Source organism: Emydura macquarii, unplaced genomic scaffold (genome assembly GCF_026122565.2).
Source record: "Emydura macquarii macquarii isolate MOO-44397 ecotype Brisbane River unplaced genomic scaffold, CSIRO-AGI_Emac_v2 contig_1119, whole genome shotgun sequence".
Lineage (NCBI taxonomy): Eukaryota > Metazoa > Chordata > Testudines > Chelidae > Emydura > Emydura macquarii.
Window position 1 is genome coordinate 13,100,457 of NW_027131256.1, and position 21,748 is coordinate 13,122,204.

The 21,748-nt window shown below is 37.4% G+C and overlaps 1 protein-coding gene across 6 annotated transcripts in view; it reads right to left on the reverse strand.

The window, feature by feature from the left end:
- Positions 1-5,953: 5,953 nt before the first annotated feature.
- CBLB (Cbl proto-oncogene B) overlaps positions 5,954-21,748 on the reverse strand; it is a 177,900-nt gene continuing 162,105 nt past the window's right edge. For 4 of the 6 annotated variants that reach the window (XM_067546191.1, XM_067546189.1, XM_067546190.1 and 1 more), the window contains 5 exons: positions 19,546-19,634; positions 19,303-19,434; positions 17,643-17,783; positions 13,315-13,434; positions 5,954-6,870 (listed from right to left, as the gene is read on the reverse strand). In XM_067546191.1, coding sequence (XP_067402292.1) covers positions 6,608-6,870; positions 13,315-13,434; positions 17,643-17,783; positions 19,303-19,434; positions 19,546-19,634 — 745 coding nt within the window. In that variant the 3' untranslated portion in view covers positions 5,954-6,607. Of the gene's footprint in view, positions 6,871-10,261; positions 10,432-11,653; positions 11,911-13,314; positions 13,435-17,642; positions 17,784-19,302; positions 19,435-19,545; positions 19,635-21,748 lie in introns of those variants that run through there. The other 2 variants (XR_010919355.1, XM_067546193.1) reach the window with 2 other exon arrangements.

Consider the following 21,748-nt stretch of genomic DNA (forward strand, 5'->3'; position numbering starts at 1 on the left):
CTTCCCTCGCCCAATACCAGAAGTAATCAGAACTCCAAACAGGTCTGAAATATAGTAAAAGGTCAGTATTACTTGACATCCCCTAACCTCCCCACAGTTCAGGATACCATAGACCATATTTGCAAGGCAAGCCTCACACTCTTTAATGCAGACATTGGCACCTCAAACTCAAAGGCTACTGCTGGGATTCTTCATTAACCGTTTTGAGCATTCCAGAAATGTACTAATTACCTGCCCAAGATGAGAAAAGACCCCAATTCCTGCTCTGAAGAACTTACAATCCAAGTTCAGCATGACAACAATAGATGGTTATAAATGGGGTGGGCATGAGGGTGAAGCAAAAAAAAATTTAAAAAAATGAGGGGGTTACTCTTTTAGAGAGGTACACCTTTTGATTATTTAAATTTATTTATTTATTAAGTGGGAGAGATTTGAAGGAGGACCCCTGACAATTCTAAACATAAAAGGAAGCACTAACGGGGCCCAGAGCTGATTTAGAGGAGATGAAGAGAATAGTGCAGTTGGTGTCACAGGCAGACGGAATGGAGGGAAAAAAGGAAGCAGGTCAGAGATGTAGACAAGTGTTGTGTGGTTTTGAATGTAGGCACCAGAAGTTTAAATGTGACCTACAGGGTAATAGTCAATGTGGAGTGACTCAAAAGTGACTCAATGTGGAGAACAAGGGGTCTTAAAAAGGATTTTGCCAACAACATTTTGGGGTGTGAAGCAGAATGAGATTAGTAGCAAACAGACCAAGGAAGAGACTGCAATATTTGAGAATGAGTCAACAGAATTTGGCCCAGCCTGAATGTGGGAGAAAGAGGGAGGTGTCAAATACAACCCCCAGTTTATGGGCCTGGGTAATAAGAAAGATTGTGGTGTTTAACAGCCATAATAATATAGGTAAGCGGAAGGGTTTGGGGGACGCTATTTTGTCCATGTTGAGTTCGAGATAATGGTGAGTGCTCTGAGAAGAAGTGTCTGAAAGGCAGTTTTTATGCAAGATTGAATTATAGGAACAGATCTAGAGCAAAGAGATATATTTGGACAGCCAATGACACACAAGTGCTTGCCAACCGAGAGAGTTTGGAATTCAGTGATATTTAACCAGCCGATGAAAAATAACCCTTCCTTATTGCACTTACATTGTGAGGATAAACATTTACAGGACAATCTGGAGATAGCTATGATCATTGCAGTGTCTTCCTCCTAATCATTATACAGATGGATAGAGAGGGGCAAGCATATGCAACTCACATTCTATCCGGGGAGAAAACTTGGCCCTTGAACATTGACCCAGACTACTATAGAAGCTTGATTACTATACACACTCAGTTCAGCTGTCCAGATGGAACAGATGTTTAATACAGGGGAATACAGTCACCCAGTTTTTTCACTCCAAGTCTAATTCTTTAGCAGGCATTGGTTGATTCTCTTCCCACCTTCCATGTCATTAGATTAACATGCACACAACATGCACACAAATCAATAACTGAGCCTTTCGCCAGGATGTTTTCCTCCAATACACTGTATCCCGCCCCTGGCTGATTTGCTAGGATTGAAAATATTTTCAGGTATTCTACTTATCATTTTTGTCTTCTGATGCTTTTCATGCCATGACATCCTGTCGCACAGCAGACATCTCTTTAAAGTCTCTTTGAGGGAAGATGCACTAATTCAGGACTGGAGCATTTATGCCAATATTTTCTAAAAGTTTCCAGATACCCAGGCATTTCAAAACAGTTCATGATGAAACATTTGTACTTGAAAATATGCCTATGGCAACAGCTATATTTTCTATGCATGTGAGTGAGACAGGCCTTGGAATCTTAATAGAGGATTCTCCTTCTTCTGTGCGAATATGCTTCTCATTTAGGATAATTTTTTTTTTTTTTGTAAGTAGGCCTAGGGAGCAACAGACTCACTGTTGTGCCTATAATCCCACAGTCTTGAAATTCATCCTGTCCTGCAGTGAGGGAGTGGGGTTATTTGTTTTGAAAAGGAACTCAGTGGACTTTGCCCTGCAAGGCAGGAAATATCCCTTAAAAGAAGCGGAATTTTAAGGCTCCAGGATAGCATATTTGGTCCGATTGTAATGCAGGGATAAGTGGATCCAGTCACTTCATCCAGAATAACATGCCTGGGTTTCCAATCTCAAAAACTCCCTAAAAGATTCCAAGTGGCCTCAACTGTACAGCTATCATAGGCAAAACAGAGGAAGTGACATCTCACTTCCTGAACTGGACAGAAAATGAAAACATGAGAAACCACTGCATAAAAAAACAAACCAAACAGGCTAATAACTTTAATACTGTATTAATATGACTAATGAACTACAACGCCCTCTCCTCTGAAAATGGCTAAGCACGTGCAGGTGGAACCACTGGAATAAGCATTCCAGACCCCAGCTTACCTGTGTTACTGACGAAGTGGCAAGTGTGGAGTTTTTAATGGAGATCATTGTGTTTTCCCTTCTCTTATCTTCTCTGAACACTTTCAGAATTTGAATTCTATGTAAAGGGGAAATCCTTCTCACCTATGTGCATAAGCTACTTTTTTTTTTTCAATGGGACTTGTGTAGCAAAGCAAGCAGGATTTGACACTAAAATGTTATCACAGCAACAATAGTGGTTCTGGTGCCCTTTTCCTCAGCAAAACCCAGTCAACCAGTTGTGATAAAATAGTCTGCCTTTGCCTTATAGCTTATTCACTTGGTAATTTCATTATCACCTCAGAAAACAGAATAATGCTGACGCTTAAGTAAACCACTGTCTAAGTACTTACAATTCAGTATCTTTCCATGGTACAAATACTGAGTGCTCATATTTCAGTTTTTTTAATAATTAGCTGTGTTTGGAAAGTGAAATAACTGAAATTAAGAAGTTGAGACACTAGTAATGGGGGTGGTTCTAAACGCTTTGATCCACTATATTTTAGCATGTCACTTGTCTGGCTTCTAAGACAGAGTCCAACCTCTATAAAGTATATTTTAGGATAATTTTGTTCTTCTGACGCCACAAGTGGCAATATTCAGGATCAGAATCAAAGATTTGAAAATCAAGGACCAACTTGGAATTTTGTTAACATTAATTTTATAAAATATCTTACAAGAACAGATAAAGTACTTGAGGTTACCTAATAACCAGAATTCAAAAGAACGTTGAAGAAAATATAAATTAATTGAACACATCACTATGTTTATCACGTTAGACAAGTTTATAAAAGGCATTTTCTGATAAAATAGTTATTTGGAAGAAAACCCTTCAAAATGGAAACTATTGCAGTCTTTTTCAGGAAATCATTCCTAGAAGCACTAAATTCCAGGTCAACAAAGAGTACCTGAATCCATTTAAAGTACACCATTCATCTGCTTCCAAATCCGTCAAGCTTTAAGACACAAATTAAAATGTTTACCAGTTCAGAATAATCAGTGCAAAGTAAAGCTTCAAACTGAAATTATGAGAAATAAAACTGAGGAAATGATTTGGATACAAAAATCTAAATTCACATTATGAAAAAATCTTTGCCAGATGTGCACTTGGTTTATGAAACATTGGCACATTTGGTCAGTGGCCATTTTAGGTTCCCAGCCAACCCACTAATTGGCTAATCACATGGAATTCATTTATTTCAGCACAGTTTCGGTTTTTACTTAGCATCTTTGGAAAAGATCCATGTTGCTGATGTTCATTAATATTGCTCATCTTCTGATTCAGCAAATCTGGTTAAAATGAAGCAATTTAGCTGCAAGGAAATAAATGCAAAAGATGTTGGAATGATAGCCAACAGGACGCCTCTATAGAAGAGAGATCCGTACACCCCACTTTTCAACACACATAAGCACTTGAGCAACTTCGTTCATTCGACTCCACCCACTACAGGGAGTCATTTGCTTAAAGTCACATGTGTGCACAGGTATTTGCAAGATTAAACCTTTATTTTTTAAACTGTTAAAGACATTTCAGGGAACTAGTCTATTGTCAGATTTACCTCGCAAGCCCATTAAGTCCTGGACAGTAAACATCAGAAATCTAGCAAGGCAATTTCACTCAATATGGCTTTAAATCTATTAACCGAAATAGGTCTGAAGCATCTTATGTATGTAAGAGTGTCTGATTAGCTTTAGCATCTAAAGATTAATGGAATTCTTTTAGAGTTTAAAGCCACCACCTATGCTATTACAGTATAGAGATTTTTAAACACATGTACAAAAAAACAAAATTGTGCCAAACAGGCTGGAAATGCTATAAAAAAGTGGAAAGAGCTTGTGTGGAAGTAAATAATTTAAAAATCTTTTACAAGGCTATTTTTCTTGCTTCTTAATCGAAACACAGTGGTGTTATTTATTGTAAGATCCTGCATACAATTTAGAAAATGAGAGAATCAGTGCCAGTTTTATCTGATATGACTGGAAATTGCAACACATGATCTGCAGACTGCTTGCTTGTCTATGCAATACATTATTTTTTCATCATTGCTATTGCTGGCAGGTATGTTGGAACTATAATTAAATTAAATTATTATTAATTCTAATAAAATTGCAACATTTAACTTAACAGCATTTATAATTGGCTGAAATGCTAGAGTTTTATCAATATGATGCAGGAAAGAAACCAATCAAGAGCTGAAAAGAGCATACTTTGCCACAAAAAAGGGATTTTCTTAAACAGAGAGCACTTAGTAAAACTTCAGCCAAAAGCTTTCATTATCCTTACCCAAAGAATGAACACTGAAAGGAAGGTGCATATGCCCTTTTCTAGCACATAAACTCAATCATTTGCTTAGATTGAAATAGAACAGAAATCCCTGTTGCTCAAATACCTCTGATCATCTTGTTTCACTGGACCAAGACAGATTAATGAGGGTCATTGCCATGCTTTGGGACCCTGCAAAGGACTGATCTCTCTCTTTTTTTAAAGTAAGAATAAGCTTTTGATGAAATGATGGAGGTCTAGATATAATGGAACTTCCACTATATTTTCTTAATTATTTTGAAATCTTTACTTGAGATGTTTCGTTGTCTTTAAACCTTTAAATATTTGCATTTGTTGCTGTGATCTGATCTTCTAAGTGCTGTAACTTTTACAACTCGCCATGAGTGAAGGAGAAAACCGAAAAATAAAAAAGGAATAAATATATACCGCAACCCAAGTTTATCATAACTTGAAAGATCTTGTACTGGCCACATTTCAAAATACTGAAACTAGTTTACCGTCCACATGGTTCATCTTTTCAATAGTAAGAGGAGCGGAAAGAGAATTTCAGTGTTTTCCACAAAAACAGAAAAGCAGCAAAATGAGAATTACCATGGAAAGTCTGGACTCTTAATTTGAGAGTCTAGTCTACTAAAAACTTGATTTGGCTTGTATCGATTTGTGCTTTAAATTAAAAAAATTAGACTGAGGTAACACTATTCCACCCATGGCAAAGAGATTTAAGACGTTTCCAACTATGCAGGAGTAGTGAATGAGAAAATTTGGATACTAAATACATACTCTAATGTAATAGTGCGAACAGAGAGCATTACTAAAGAGCTTTGTAAAAAGTATTGCTACACTAGCATTCGGACTTAACAGTGCATCAAAGATTTAAAGTTCCCACGTCAATATGAACTAGCCCCTAAAGCACCAGAGGACAATCACTCAAACAGGAAATTAACTGTCATCCACTTTGCAGAAGATAGGACTGTAATTTACCTGATCATTAATATAATTCAACAAGATTCCCCATTATACAGTATGCCAGAGGATACTTAAGGCATGAACAACAGGTGCCCTTGGTATGTAACCTAAGTACAACATCAACATTTGCATTCAAATATTTAAAAGCTGTCATGTACGTCAGTTTCATTACTGCATGTGGTTTTTTTTTTTTAAATGCAGAAACTACATGAATCAAAACCTTGAAGATTATAGGTCACAAAACCCATAATAAAAGTAAAAGCTGCCCAACATCACTGTCCAAATACCTTTAAAAAGGCAGTTCATAGACAAAAATAATGCATTATACATTCAGATTTTTTTCTCTCTCAATAGCAAAACAATCTCAGAAGAAAACACTCAGTAGTGAAGGCCACATACTTCTGTTTTGTTTTGTTTTTTGCATTTGTTTGATACATTGAAATGCAAAAACCATTAAAGCCTTTTATAAAAGGAGAAATGGAAATACAGAGCTTCTGGAAAAAATGATTTAGTTGATGGGGTGGTCAGCATGGAAAATGTTGCAAATGCTACAGCTGAACTGACCACTCACAAGGGAATCTAAACAGGAACACAGTACAGGTGTCAACTAGAAAACTGTAACTTGTCAATTTGTAAACAAGAAAAAAGCATTTCACAGATTAAAAGTTCAAGGGAAGTAAACGTCTTTAAATTATTTTGTCAGTTCAACCCTGATTTTTTAAAAGTATGGCTAGCAAAAATACATAAGCATCAGCTCATCTGTGAGTCTTGATCAGAGCAGCCATCTTCCTTTGATAAACTGCTGGAAATAGACTCTCTTCTAATGATAAAAAAGAAAACTTCTCTCTTCAGTTCTGTCTTTTTGCTCTCAGTTCCACACACACACACATACGTGGAATTCATCTGCTGCAGGGACTTGCATGCTACTATAGATTGAGACGTGGAGAGACTAGTGGAGGAAAGCAGGCAAATTCTCTTAAAATGCTACGAGCCACGTCAACGTTATTCTGGGCTATCTCAAGTGCCCGCTTCACTTCTTCAAAAGAATAGCCTTCTCCCATAAGTTTTGCAATTTTTGCATCCGCATTTTCCAAGGAATTGTCAGAGTTGTATGCTTTCCTGTGGTGGATTTCTGGTGCAGTCCTGCGAGGAAGTGGTTTAGGGGGTCTGGCTGGTGCTTGTGAGCCATCTGTTTAAAAAAACCGGAGAGACAATCACTACAAACTAGCAAACATGATATAAAGAGGTAGTGTCTGGTAGTTCAGCCCCCAAATTTAGGAAGAACTCAAAACCAAGTTTTACAAAGCCTAGTAAGAGGAATGTTTTAAATTAATTCCTTTCTTTCTTTATAAAATCCTGGTGGAAATTATATTAGAAAATTCACCAGCAACTTTCACAACCTAAACAATGTAGCATTGTGTTAATAATGCTGTAAGAATCTGAAAGTGGAAGTGACTCATCTATATTTGATTTGTCCAAATTGGGCAAAAAAGTATAAAAATAGCATAAATGGTGAAAAATAAATCTGAGTTTTAAAAGTAATTCACTCTCAACAAGTTTTTATTAATATCACCAATAAGGATTTTTTTTTAAAAGAACTTTTTTAAAAAAACCCAACCTATTGTTTCACAATTTATTCACAGTTTTATTCAATAAATTGCACAAATCAGTGAACTATGTGAAAGACGACTCTCACCAAATAAACCAGGAGAGGAAAAACTAACACTCATTTGCACACAAGAATTTATTTCAGTCAATTGTAAGTTTATTTCGTGCATGTCAAGTGTGCTTGCTATGTAGGAAAATAGTTATTTCCTCATTCTGTCCTTTCAAAAAATTAATAGTCGAATGAATTTCCGTAGTGAGAAAAAGATCCCTCATTTTTTCTCCCCCAATATCACAGTTTATACATTTCAGCTGTTGGTAGGATACGTAACTATAGTTCTGCAGTGGCTCCAGAGGTGTTAGCCTTCACAGTTAACACTGGTGCTAAGAATCATGATATGTTGATGCAAAGAGCTAATAGCCAGAGCTTCTAATCTTTTCAGAGTCAAGGGGTTAGGACTCAAGTAAACCTGGTACTTTGCCCAACCCTCTTTATCCTTACTGAGGCTACACTAAGAAGCTTAAATACAAGACAGCATACAGCAGAAATGCTTTGAATGCAAAATATTTTACAGGCTTTTAATCCTTTGAGAAGAATTCTGAAAAGTTCTACTGACAATAAATAGTGATCCAATTATATGTAATTAGAGAAAACTTATGGCGATAACATTTTCCAGTTTATTTATACTGGTGGCAATAGCATTTTGTCATTTGAAATCTTCCAGTTATATCTGGTTATTCAGAGACGCAAAGGAGCATTCTATTCTCACCATCAAAGCCACAGTGCTACTCAGTTTTGTGAAGTGATAATATCTGATTGTAATCCCACAGAGCATGTTAAACATCTCCAATGGATCAACCTAGTCAAACTATTTCACATTTATGTAGATCTACTCAAGACATTTCCTGATTCAGTTTTTTTGCATTCAGATAAGCTTGCTGGCATCAGTACAGTTCTATTCTTAATTCAGACAAGATCCAGGAAACATTTTTTTCTGGAAAGATTGTGGAGTTAATGTAACAAATGGATGGGAGTAATTTTATTCAGATTTCACATGAAAAGATTGGGTTTAATCTTGTGCTGGAAACATTGCTTATTTTCTGCACAACATGGTGATAAAAAATAGCAGATACTCAGGATTATTTTGTCTTTATAAAGGACACTGAAGATGAAAAGTGCTATATAAAGGCTAATAATAAAGACAACACACGGCAGGTTTGAGCCTACAAGGGAAAAGTGTGTGAAATACTTGTAGGATTACGTGATTAGCAATATTTCAGAAAGTTTAGTTACCAGAAAGAGAGAAATAAGTAAAATTGGGAATTCAGACTTATTTTTAAAAAAACTCAGTTTACAGTATTATTGAAGAATACTGTCCATAATTAAAATCAAAGTATGCACAATGCTAGAAAATTCCAAGAAAAAATAATTTACCATATTCAAATCTGGGGCTAAACGACACAAATATCAGAGTAATTTCAGAAAAATGATTGTGGAAGAAAAGTATGTAAAGAATAATACACCTAATTTGGATACAGTTTTGGTGGGATTTTAGAGTGGGGGGGGAGGCGGGAGGGAAGAGAGAGAGAGAAAATACAACTAGTTCTGGAAGCTCCAATCTGAACTCCAAACTGGAGTTTTTTTCGGCTAAAAACTTAATACTACCTAGGCAACCTGCTTAAGCAAACATGTCATTGAGGGAGACTATTAATTCTTTGGGAAGATTTGCAACACATGCATTTTCTTCTCACTTCACCGATGTCTCTATAGCACAGATTCTTTTAAATCTCCAGCCCTCACTCTGTGTAAATCAATTACCTTTTTAAAAAAAATGCTGACACCTCTTTCAATATCTTCACACCCATATAAAATTTTAGCTGAAGGTAGGTATCAAGTTAGATTCTGAGCTTAAAAATACTAATCTTAAACTGCACTTCCATCTGGACACAGAGACAGGCATTTAAACAGGGCTTTCTTTCCCTCCATCCACTCTGATGTGTCAGCCACCTGGGAGTCTTAACTGAAAATTCAACTAGAGATTTTTTTAATTGTATATTCATATAATTCAATTAATTATTTCAGCCTCTGAGCAGAAAGTCTCAATCACTGACACTTCTGCCTCTGTGCTGCCTTTAACCCTTAGGAAACTAGCTAATCCCAAAGCAGATAATTCCTGGGACTGGCTGATTTAATAAACGACTATGGTTCACTAGCAGAAGGCGAGGAGGAGAAAGTCTGCGGCAGGGAGGAAGGGGCCTCAGACTGATGAGAGGCAGGGATAAGTCAGGATTCTTGGGGGTAATGATGCCAGAAGCTTCATCTCCTCCTTCAGTGAACCACTCCCCTGTTCCCTTCTTGTTTTTTTTGAACATCCCCCATCTTCTTCAGATGACAGTCTAGGAAGCAGCAGGGATAAGTGGTACTATGCAAGCAAGCCAGCTGGTGGGTGAGAGGAAGCAGGCTTCTCACGTGAGGGTCTCTGTGGAGTGGAGGAAGGCAGACAAGTCTATCTGGGGTATAGGAAAATCACCTTTAAGGAGATATGAGAGAGACAAAGGGATCTCTCCTTTTGAGGAGCTGAGGGACCTGGAGTGAAGAACTGGGTTTCTCACTGAAGAATGCTAAGAATGTGTAAATCTTCCTCCTCAAAGCCCTCAAGCCTGGAGTGCTACAAGGCATCACAGTGTTAAAGCAAATGCTTGCAGACGAGATGTGTCTGAACTATATTAAAATCAATTCTTAAGTATATAACAATAGCACAAATGTACCTCGAGCCAGATGAATTTTTCCTTTATAAATAACTTAAAGATGGCAAGCATGATTTGACATTTCTATCTATTGCCCCACCCAAGAGCAATGTGGAAAATGTCATAACAATTAATTAAAAATGCCAGTTTGTAGGCAGGGTTCCAAAAGGCACACAACTTTGAACCCATTTTGCACAGAGTATTTAAGTGCAATATCAAGGAGATACCTTGTGTATAAGTCTATTGTATCTCCTCTACTTTGCACCTTGTGTAGTCATTTATTCATGAGCAAAGTGAGTGCAGAAATCAGCCTGCTCCATTCACTCACACCAGTTGTAGCATGTTACATCCACTTTGCACAGGTGTGCAAAAAGGTCCAAGGCAGTGGAGATCGCAGCTGAGCAAGAGAAGAAAAGGTGATGGGAAGAGAGAGAGAGTGAGGGTGAGTGAGAGTATCTGGACTGCTTAACTTCTATATTCAGTGATTTCTCCACACTCCTCATATTAATTATTTTTATGTGAACTCCCTTACAAATTATACCACCACAATTTTTATATTATATATAAATCCTCTGGAACTATTAAAAAGTGAAAAGTTGAGAGCCATTTTTGAAATTTTCAGTGCTAAATAAATTGCTGTGCTTGGTACTTACATACCAAGATGATACGTGCCAGAGACAAACGACATATTATATTTTACCATACACAATCTACTTTCTTGATATTAAAGAATACTAAAGAGCTGTCATTCAAAATATACCTGATAGCTCTCACAATCAATAATAATAATAATAATAGAAATAATTGCTGACTTGTAAGGGCAAATGTAAGCTGAACATCACAGTGAGGCAGTCTGAGGCACAGAGGGGTCAAGTGACTTGCGCAAGGTTGTACAGTAAGTCAGTGGCAGCGCTAGGAATAGAAGTTACTCTAAGCAGGGGACTACATTCACTTCCTTTCTAACACTGGGTCCAACAGCCAACCTAAAACCGGTTTGGAATGCAGAAAAACTTGCTATTAGAGATGATTAGAGAGTTATTAAGGAATAACTCAGACACTAAGTTATATGCTCCACACCAAGTTGTCTTTTTGAATCCAGGAGTAGGTTGAATCTGTTCATATTGAAACTCATTAATTCCATAGGATGGAATTACAACCACTACAAATACAACTGTCTAATTATAGCATAGCATAATTTAACAAACAGTTATTTAATTCAAATTAAATTGAAAACTTTTGTACACATCATGCTGGATTAGTATATTTATAGCAAAGATTAAACCATATGGATATTTTAGAAGATAGTTATGCAAAATATCTAGGTAATGAAGTATGCACTACGTAATACCAAGAAAACGCAGCCATTTTTCAGAATTAAAACTCTACATCAGCTTTCTTTTTGGAGGACTTTAAAATACACCAATTCCATGGAGAAAAAAAAATAAAAGCTTCTCTATTAAAAGACTGCAGAAATGTAAATTAGTGTGTGAAATGCAAGCAAGCTGTTTCTAAGTGAGCTTTAAAGAAAAACCTTCGAACTAATGTAAAATTCACCATCTTCTATTCTGAATGGGTGAAGCAACCACTGTGTTTTGATATTGGCACAGAGGGAAAATGCCATGTCTTTAAGATATGCAATGTTGCAGCAGTGTCGGTTCCAGGATATATAGAGAAAAGGTGGGTGAGAATATCTTTTTCAGAAGAGCTCTGTGTAAGCTCAAAAGCTTGTCTTACCATTAGAAGTTGGTCCAATAAAAGGTATTACCTCACCCACTTTGAATCTCTAATACCTTGAAGGTAATCAGTTTATTACATTACAGTCATATATGCATATTACAATAACATCCAGAAGCCCCAGTCAGGATCAGGGTCCATTCTGCAAGGTAGAAAGACAAGGTCATTGCCCTGAAGATTTTATAAACACACACATGCGTTATAAAACCCATTTTCAACGATATCTAACTAGTAGCATTCTGGTGTAAGCACACTGTCATAGGAACAATGTCAACTTTATAGTTAAAACAAAACAAAAAAAAATCACTTTAACTGGGAAATCTAGCGCCTACTTTTGTGGCAAGTAACACCTACAATTACTAAAAATGACAGATTAGAGAAAAAAAATCATGTTTTTCAATGCGTTTCTGCTGTGCATTGGAGAATAGTTTGCATACATACAGCTACATTATTTGCCCTGAACATGGCCCAATTTTAACAGCCACATGCACACAACTCAGTGCAACTACTCACGTGCTTAACTCAGGCCCCCTGTTGGCCAGTTTCCCCTGATTGTGTGGGCTTTCATGCAGCAACAGGAGAGAAAATATATTTGTAAAAGAACAGGAAAACTGACTGTAAATAGGTGAAGGACTCAGGGACTGGGATAATACTGAAACTACTTTTAAGGTATTTCTTTTTAAGTGACTAGGTTTCTAGTTGATAGTGTCCCTTTAAAGAGTTGCTGTGTTGTACTGCAAAGGTGAGTATATTCATTGGTGGACTGAGTGATTCCTACACTACATAAAGGCTATAGACTCTCAATCTGTCATTGGATCTGTGTGGGTGCAAGGATCCAGCCACGTGAATCCAATTGCAAGTTTGGGGTCGTAAAGCATTTGAGGTTCCTTCTGGATCAGAGATGTTATATATTATAGTCAGTTTTTTAATTCATTACATTATGTTGATCGGGGGTGTGTGTGTGTGTTAAGAACTGGATATGGTATTTTAGTTGCTTTTGGGGCGTCCTGTGAATTTGAAAAAAAGTTTTATAGTGCCCAGAGAGCCACGGAAGGCACATTGATACATATATGAGAGAATATACAAGTTTAAGTTATTTTTTTTCCAAAGAGCAATATAAGGAGAATAAAATTGGAACAAGAGGCCCCTGCATGACATCTGACCTCTTGTGATCTCCAAAAGAACAGGGAAAAATCCTTATCTTAAAAAAGATACCAGAATTCACATAAGCATTCAATTTCAATGATTAGGATTAAAAGGACTGACCTTTAAAGGGGAAAAGAATTTTCCCTTTAGTCTATCCAACCCTACAGATCATAGAATAGACCAGCCACTCTGAGATTTTATATCCTTTCAGAAGACCCATCTCTATTGTTCCTCTGATGGTTACCTATTTGTTTTTCCTAGGAAAAGAATTGCCGTTCTTTCTGTGAATAACAGCAGCCTTCCCTCATGCGCACTGGCTGGTTGTCTGCCAGTTTGTCTGAGCTAAGATTACTTGCTTTCTTAGGCTGGTAATTTGTCTAAGCACAGTTTTTCACCTTACCTGAAGAGGATGGAAGCTGATCGTAGTCCTGGGATGTTCTATTCGTTTTGACATTTTCCCCTGTTAATCTTCGAGCAGGAGGCGAAGGAATTACACTAGTAACTGGATCAAAAAAGAGATCTATAAAAATGAGAGGATACTTAAAGTTAAAAATGTTCACAAGGTTCATGCACACAGAGCCAGATTTGAGCTGGATGAACAAGAACCTTCTGGAGAGAATGTGTTGTGAAAGCAAACAGGAGTGTTCTCTTTGCCACACACACTTGCATTCGTGCAGTGGTGATGTAACTATGCCTATGGATAAGCAGGGGAGATGGTTAATTTAATAGAGTCTCCCTCCCCAACACATACTAAAAGAAACTGGTGATATGGGTAAGCAGGCTTTGTATCCATCTATGCCAATTACTGAAGACAGATTAAAAAGTCAAAGCAGATGATGTTAGAACATTCTCTCGTCTCCTTTTTAGGCCTCTATTGAAACTTTAAGCAGTGCTTAAGAGCTGTCCTGAACAGGTTGCTTTCCTCAACTAAGACTTCAATCCATTAACCACAATAGGTGTAGGGATAGGTATATTTTTTTGTAAGGATCAGGTCTGGCTGTACACTCACTAGATCTGGTGCATGGCTGTGAAATCCCTGAAGGCTTGTACTGTCACCAATCATAACATGGCTTTGGAAATCAATGTCTAAAGAAATATTCAAATTGAAAAAACAACCCAGAATGAAATAGCAATCCACACAAGCATGTGTCTCCGTGTAGTCAGAAACACTTATAAGATTAATGAACAGTGACAGTACAGATCATAACATTTTCCATATGTACCTATTAGATAAGTGACCAAAAATGTATTTTCCAGATTTTATGTGAACATTATTTATAAGTTATATTATACTTATTTCCAAATAATTATCCACATAACCTTGTGATTTGTAGATAACATTTGTCTTCAGTACCCAGATTTTCTAGAGTAATTTCTGTCCCTGCAATTCACGCATGAACCTTTGAATCTCGTAAGTTGCAAAGTCATCCACTGTTTATATGCAGTGGCTTATTTGACAAGATGGATGGTGAATTGAATTCTGTCATGAATTGTACAGAGTACTAGCACTTATTCAACATTCAGATCTTGACGGATAGCAGAAAACATGTTATATGGGGTCAACCTAATTACTTTCAGGTATTCATACTGTAACACACTTATTTGAAGCTTTTAGGTGAGCTTTTTCTTTTCTAAGTGAACTTGCTATTTCACAAGATTAGTTATGAAACAAAAATACTTCCTGCATTTTTATGCTTTGTTATTTTTTGTGATGTGTTATGGTGGGTTAAATCTGTCATATTTCATTACATAATAGATACAACTCCTTGCAATAGTGTGATCTGAACTGAAAAGTGTAAACTTGATTTCTAAACGTTTCAGATCTTTTTGCCCAGCCAAAAAAACCCACACTTTTTTTATTTGTTTAAATGCTGTAACAAAAATCTATGGGGAGCATTCACAATATGCAGAGAAGTTAGAGGTATTGAAAATACTATTTTCTACCTGATGGTTTGGTAGACACTGTAAATGGCTTTTTGTTAAAGGATGTCTACACGTCTAGAGCCAGAGATCTTACAATATGGTATTTTATAGAGAAACATTTAAATATCCAAATACATACATGACTTTTGGATTGACCCTTAAAGTGACAGATTGTAATCTCTTTAGGGCATGGACTATCTTTTTGGTCTGTGTTTGTATAGCACCTAGCACAAGACTGGGGCTCCTAGGCACAGGTGCAATACAAATAAACACCACCCTGCCATTGCACAATAATCATCAATACCACGATTTTCAAAAATGTACTCTCTTAGGCCCCTATTTCAATATTTAGGCACCTAAGCCAACACTGGGTACAATGTGAGCTGCTGTGAGCTCAATGCTTTTGAAAAACCAGGCCAATTTAAGTGCCTGGATTTAGGCATCTAATTTTGCTACCTATGTGTGAAAACATTGGCTAACAAACTACCCTCCCAGGGAGACAAACAACACTACAGAAGATCATTCCAAAACAAACAAAAACTTTCAAAACTCAGTTTAGGTTGCTAAGTGACAATGTCCTTCACGTATGACAACAATTACAAAACCTAAGCCAGCGGTTCCCCCAACTTTTTTCACTGCATCTGCCTTCAGAGATTCATGTCCTATGCATGCCCCCCCTTGGCACAAGAGAAAGGGGGGGATCTAGATAGTGCCAAGTTCAGAGCCCACCAAGGGGGGGGCCCACAGAATCTCCATATGACCAGCACGTGTGGGGAGAAAGTTCATGTGCCCCATTCGAAATCCAGCTGCCAGGAACAATGACTTGTGCATGTGTGGAATGGCTCTGTCCTCTCCCGGTGTGCACGTGGTGCTGCCGCCACTATACTGACTCCCAGCACAGCCACAGGCACACACGCATGTGCACGTGAGAGAGAGAGAGAGTGGAGAAAGGGAAGTGAGTTCACATGAAGCTCTGCTATTCCCCTGGGAGCTGCCAGCAGCAGGTGCTTTGGCCCCACTGATAACTTCATCTTACTCTCACAGGAGGCGCACACCCCAGTTTGAAAACTAATGATGTAAGCACTTAAATGTAAGGAACGAATAGTTAAGGACATCATAAACCTTATACTGCCCACATAATAAACAAATTATTTTTAAGAATAAAATAATCCATATTTAAACCAACTCAACCACCTCAGCTCTGATCCATGGATTCTTATTGTGTATTATAGTTTATCATCCTGATTTTGGAATTTAACTGTTTTCTTTTAAGTGATGCACTTAAGTGGGAAATAGCATCCAATTTCAAAAAAAATATCAAATTATGGTAGAATTTTTTAGTAAAGTATTTCTATAATTGCTGTTCCTGGAGAATATTGTTGTGTCTGTAATGTAATTTAATAGGAAAAGTACATAAGATTGTTTATTTATGGTAAAAAATTATGCATTTATACAGACTTGCAATTGAGGCAGATCAATATGTATTATTAATGTGGACACAACATGTCTGTTTTTTTTCTAAACAGGTTTTTCATTGTTTTTGTATTTTTAAAATGACCAGTAAAAGCACAGTATTCTGAATCAGAGCTAAATCAGATGTGGGGTTGTGATGAAAGTAAAATCAATTTTAACTACTTACACACCTTGGAAGGATGGAGTAGATGGGGTCCAAGGGTATCCCTTAATTTATTAACCTATTAGACAAGCGTGGGACAACCAAAAAACCTCTCTGCCAAGGAAGCAAACCATCTTTCAGGATCATTTCAGCCACCCACTAGCATCACCGCTAATTTGACGGGAGCATCAGCCAGTTTGCTCTTATCTAACAACCAATGTCATCTATTCGCTGGGAAAACAAAGCCTACACACCAGCTGGGTGTGATGAAAACAAGACAGAACTGCCTGTCAACTGCATATTGATGATACCATAGTTCAAAATTCCTTACTGTATCCCTCAGGAGCTTCACATACATGCAGAAAGCAGAGAGGTGACAATAGGGAGCCTTGCAGATCACCACAAAACCGAATCCTTAGGGTAGGTAGCTAATTGGCCAAAAACATTGTCTGAATCTCCCAAAGAAGAAAGAAAGGAACCCTTTGACAGCTATCGTATGTACCCCAGCCTACAAGGAAGTTCATAAAATTTTGTGGGTAATCTGTATCCGAGGCAGCAAACAGAACCAACTTAATCAGCCTGGAGTCCTGAAGACTGTACATTAACAGGAGGAAACCAATCATGACACTAGGACAGTTTCTGTGCCACATACAGGCTGAAAACTGGATTGAAAGAGACAGACAATGATTTAGGGAAATGAATTTCATTAACTGCAATGGGATGAACTGCAGTTCGTTGCAATCAGGAGGGTTTGGTTTACAATTGAAAATAGTTTAGAAGTAAGATTTTACAGCAACCATTTCATCAAATATATGTTGTTGTTCTTTGCCCTTATTTTCTGGTGTTGTCTCCAGTTAAAAATAAGACTGAACTGTGTATCATGTTGTCCTATAGAAACTAATACTGTGTAGTGAAAAGACAAATGATGCACACTGGCAACACAGAGCCCAATGGAAAACTTGGCACTTCAAAATAACTGGTTCCTATTAAGAAAATGTTTTAAAAGTTGAGACCATTTTATATTCTCCGAGTTCTTTCATCTCTACAGTTTTAAAAACTAATTTCTCCAGTTTTTAGAGTTAGCTATGGGCAAAGATCTTTCTAACAGGCAATGACAACTTTATCAGCTCCAATAAGCTTCTGCTATAAATGAAAATAAATGAAAACTTTGTTTGTTTTGCGACTCTTACCCGAAGGAGGAAGGAACTGTTCATGTCCTGAAGGAGGTCGGCTTCCGGAGCCCAGAGATTTGGTATGCTCAATGAGGCTGTGACGAGCAGGAGGTGGCGGTGGAGGAAGTGAGGGTGGAGAATTGTCAAAGGCATCTTCACCTGCATTTAGAAAAGATTCATTACATGACCAAAACTTCATTAAGAATAGTACAAAAAAAGTGAAGCTTAAAATTGATTTTCCACGGCTGCTAACAGAGGTTCTTGCTCCTACAGTTTATCTAGCAGTTCATTGACTCCAATAATGAAATTGTACGACTGACTCCTATTATGCACAACCTGATACTTTCAAAACATGCTGCAAATGAGTTTTTAGCACACTCAGTTTTCTTTTTTTTTTTTTTTTTTTTTTTTTAAGTTTACTCTAGGTTGTAAAATAATCAGTGTGTTGATGGCCAATCTGCAGATGTTGTACCCAAGTGAAATAAAAGAGCATGCTGAAAATTATTGTAGGATGATCACTATACGTACCAGTAGCTCAGGGAAATTTAAAAAAAAAAAAAATGTGCTGACCGTGCTGGATTTGATGTATACTGTGTGTTACCTCACACAGAGATCTGCAGATCTGGGTGAAGAGGCCAAGAAGCACAGTCCTGGGATTCATAGGGGTCCTCACTCTCTACATTATGAGAGAGGAGCATGCAGGTGTAGTTCAGGGCTGCCAGTGTGATTCCCGCCTCTCCCTCTTGTGTTGCACTCTGCTCTTTCAATTCAGTATGTTACTGCACCATGTGTTTTGGAGTCTGAGCTAGGACACCCTATAATGCATAGTGGGTTAAGCATACTGAAATCAAAGAGTGAAAGCACCCAGAAAAAAAGATATGGAATGTAAGCATAGTAGAGCCAGCACTTCACAACTGAGTTTGCTCGGGTAAGATATGGAAGGTGGCAGAGGACAAGCGTAAGACCCCTGAGAGGGTGGCTTGGTTAGTATCTGCTGAATTGGAAAAGTTATGGGGCTCTAGGAGCGGGAACTGGGTGACCAGGATTGGGAAAGGTAAAGTTTGAGGATTCTAGGCACCGATAATACTCTGCTTTAGATGTTAATTTCTTGATATAAAGGAAAAAAAACCTCCAGATTTATCTCTAATGGTGCTATTAGTCACTCCCTTTTATATGATAAAATGAAAACTAAAGTTAACACATAAAAAGTCAGCTCCCCCCCAATAGAGAACTTGAAATTTGATTAATTTCAATGTTAAGTGACTAAAATCTGATTTTTAAAGTAAAAGGTTTCTCTTCTGTTTACAGCCACAAAATAAATTCAATCTGCCTTCTCATCTGTTTCTGGCATGAGGATTTATAGGTACCATGGACACTAAAATCTGACACAACCATGGTAAACTTTTCCATCTTGCAAGGAATGGGCGTAGCACTTTCTATGACACGATCAGTCTTCACCAGCTGACTGACTAAGAAGGGATTTGGATGTTAATGTGTAAAGGTAAAAGAGCTGTAATAGCCTAGACTGAGACAGGCACTGACTGCAGATCGTAGCATGATTACACTCACTTGTTTTCTTCAAATAATAAATCTGTGAAGTTATTTTGCAATAAGCTTGGTATTTGGTTAATTTTAACTATGTTAACCATTAAATATTTAACATCAAAAGGTCTGCAACCTAAAGGGGGCACCAGAAGATCATAATCAGAGGGTGTCCTGTTGAGCAAAGCACTATGTTTTGGGTGGTCTCGCGTCGGAGGCCGTGCAGGCGGTAAAGGTACTGGAACAGTGGGTGCATCAAAGGCATCTCCTACATAACAAAAACAGCAACAAGAAGTGAATGCTTTCTTACTGCATTTCTGAATGTCTCAAACTAGTTGTCTTCCTCTAGAGCTAAAACAAACAAAAGTGAAAAACATACCTAATTCTGGATTTTTGGATTTCTTCATCTCTGGAGCGGCATTATGTGTTCCATTCATTGTACCAGCACATTGACCATTCTCGCACACCCTCAAAGCAGAGATCAAAAGGAAGAAATGAACCAACCACCCAAATGTTCATTCCCTAAATCACAAAATGAATGCTACAGCATAACATGGGTCACATCAAAACCAATTGAGGAATGTAAGTTATAACAACTCTAATCACTTATATAGTTGCTTTTCACTTTCAAAGTATTAAACACAGAAATTGATTAATCCTCTCAACCACCTTTTGAGAAATTACACTATTTGGTTGATGGGGAAATTGAGGCACAAAAATTAAGTAATTTACAAAAGCATCCACTGCAAGATAATGGAAGAGCTAGGATTAGACTTTAGGAGTTCCTGGCTCTCAACCCAAAGCTGAGTCTACTAGAACATGCTGCTTCTTCATACAGTTAAGTTACAAATGTAAACTCATCCTTATTCTCTCTCTCCAACTGTTACAATCTACTCATATTGGCTCATAAAGAAATACAAATAAGGGAAATTTAGAGTTTGAAGATCACTGAAATCAAGCAGTAAGTACGCTGGAAAAAACCCTTTAAAGAAGAACAAATCCATGGGAATAGTGTATGTCGGTAATATTCCCGTCAAACTCTTAAAATAAAAGAATTAATTAACTCTGCTCAAAACAATTTAGTGGGTTTCCATTAGGTCCTCTATTGTCAATAAAAGTGGTGCACTATTTTGTCTTTTATAGTCTCTCCTACAATTTTATCTTTTCCTCCAAAGGGAAACAAATTGTTCTGCAAAAACAAGCCAAAGTGTCAAATTTGATGCTAAAACCTCCCAGAAACTGCAATCCTGGTGATTTAGGCAATAATGTAGAAAGCTACTGAAAATCCTGCCATAAAAATACTAATCATCCTTAGTGGATAATATATGATGAAAGGCTCAGGACACTAACAGGAAACCAAAATCACCCCATAATGAACTAAGTGTAGTTAATTGAACGAGTGTTAAAAACCAATTGGGGAACGGAGGCACCTCAACCCCATGACAGGAATTGTGAAGTCTCTTCAGCTACGAAGGATCAAAATAAGTTTCTTCAGCTAGATAAAGGCTATAAGTCACATCAGATCACATTTCAGTTACATCATATTACATACTGCATTATCACAAACCAACATCGCTTTCAAGCTGAAGAGATCTAGAGTTTCATCATTAGCATGAATGTAAATAAATCTATCCCCGCCAGCCATAAGGAACGGATGGAAGAATAAGTGCATGCAATTAGTTCAAGTATATAAACAGGAAAGAGGAAGTGGACTTTTGTGTGGTCCAAGGACGTATAAATAGGAATAAAGAAATGAAAATAAAGAATAATTATTTTGCAGACTATCTGAAGGAAAACCTTCCTATTGGTAAGACCTATTATATTATGGAACAGTCTCCCAATGGAAGTGGAGGAAGAAATATTTCTTGAGTCCTCTGAAGCTAGAATAAGTCACTTGAAAATATACTGTAGGGAATAATCACGCTTGACTCCTCATCAGATGGATTAGATAAAAAAGACATTTCCGTCTCTAAGTTATAAGTCTACTCTTCATATTCCATAAGTTGATTAGCCACTTGCAACAAAGTGCCTAGTGCAACTCCCTACTAGTGAGGAAGTCTTCAGTGTAACCAAGTCATAACAGCATATCCTTTGCACTAGAAATACAAAGGTGAGCAAGGACTAAATAGCCCAAATCCTCCATCCCAGCTACTCCCTCCCTCCCCCAACCCCTTAAGGAAACACTTTTTGGAGAAAGATAGTAAACAGAATGATAGAATTGTGTTTTATTAGTAGGGGCCTAATTAAACTGTTATATTGAGACACTCTTTTCTCTCCTTTCCTTTCCACAATGTGGACAAATTTGGCAATAAGATAAAGTCAGCTATAAAACAAATCAATTGACTAACAATCTAGCCAGAAAACTACAATGCAACCCATTTGGTATATAATAGTACTAGTACAAGCAGCTCAGGATGCGATGCTGAAATGCAAAAGTCTCTGAACCACATGACATCCACAATAACGGCTGCATTCCCTTTATCTCCTTTAAAGTATTTGGGCTAAATCCAGGATTTTAATGGAGTCACCCCAGGATTGTCTTGGCCCTTATGAAATCCCTGTCAAAGCCAAAAAATTGGGCA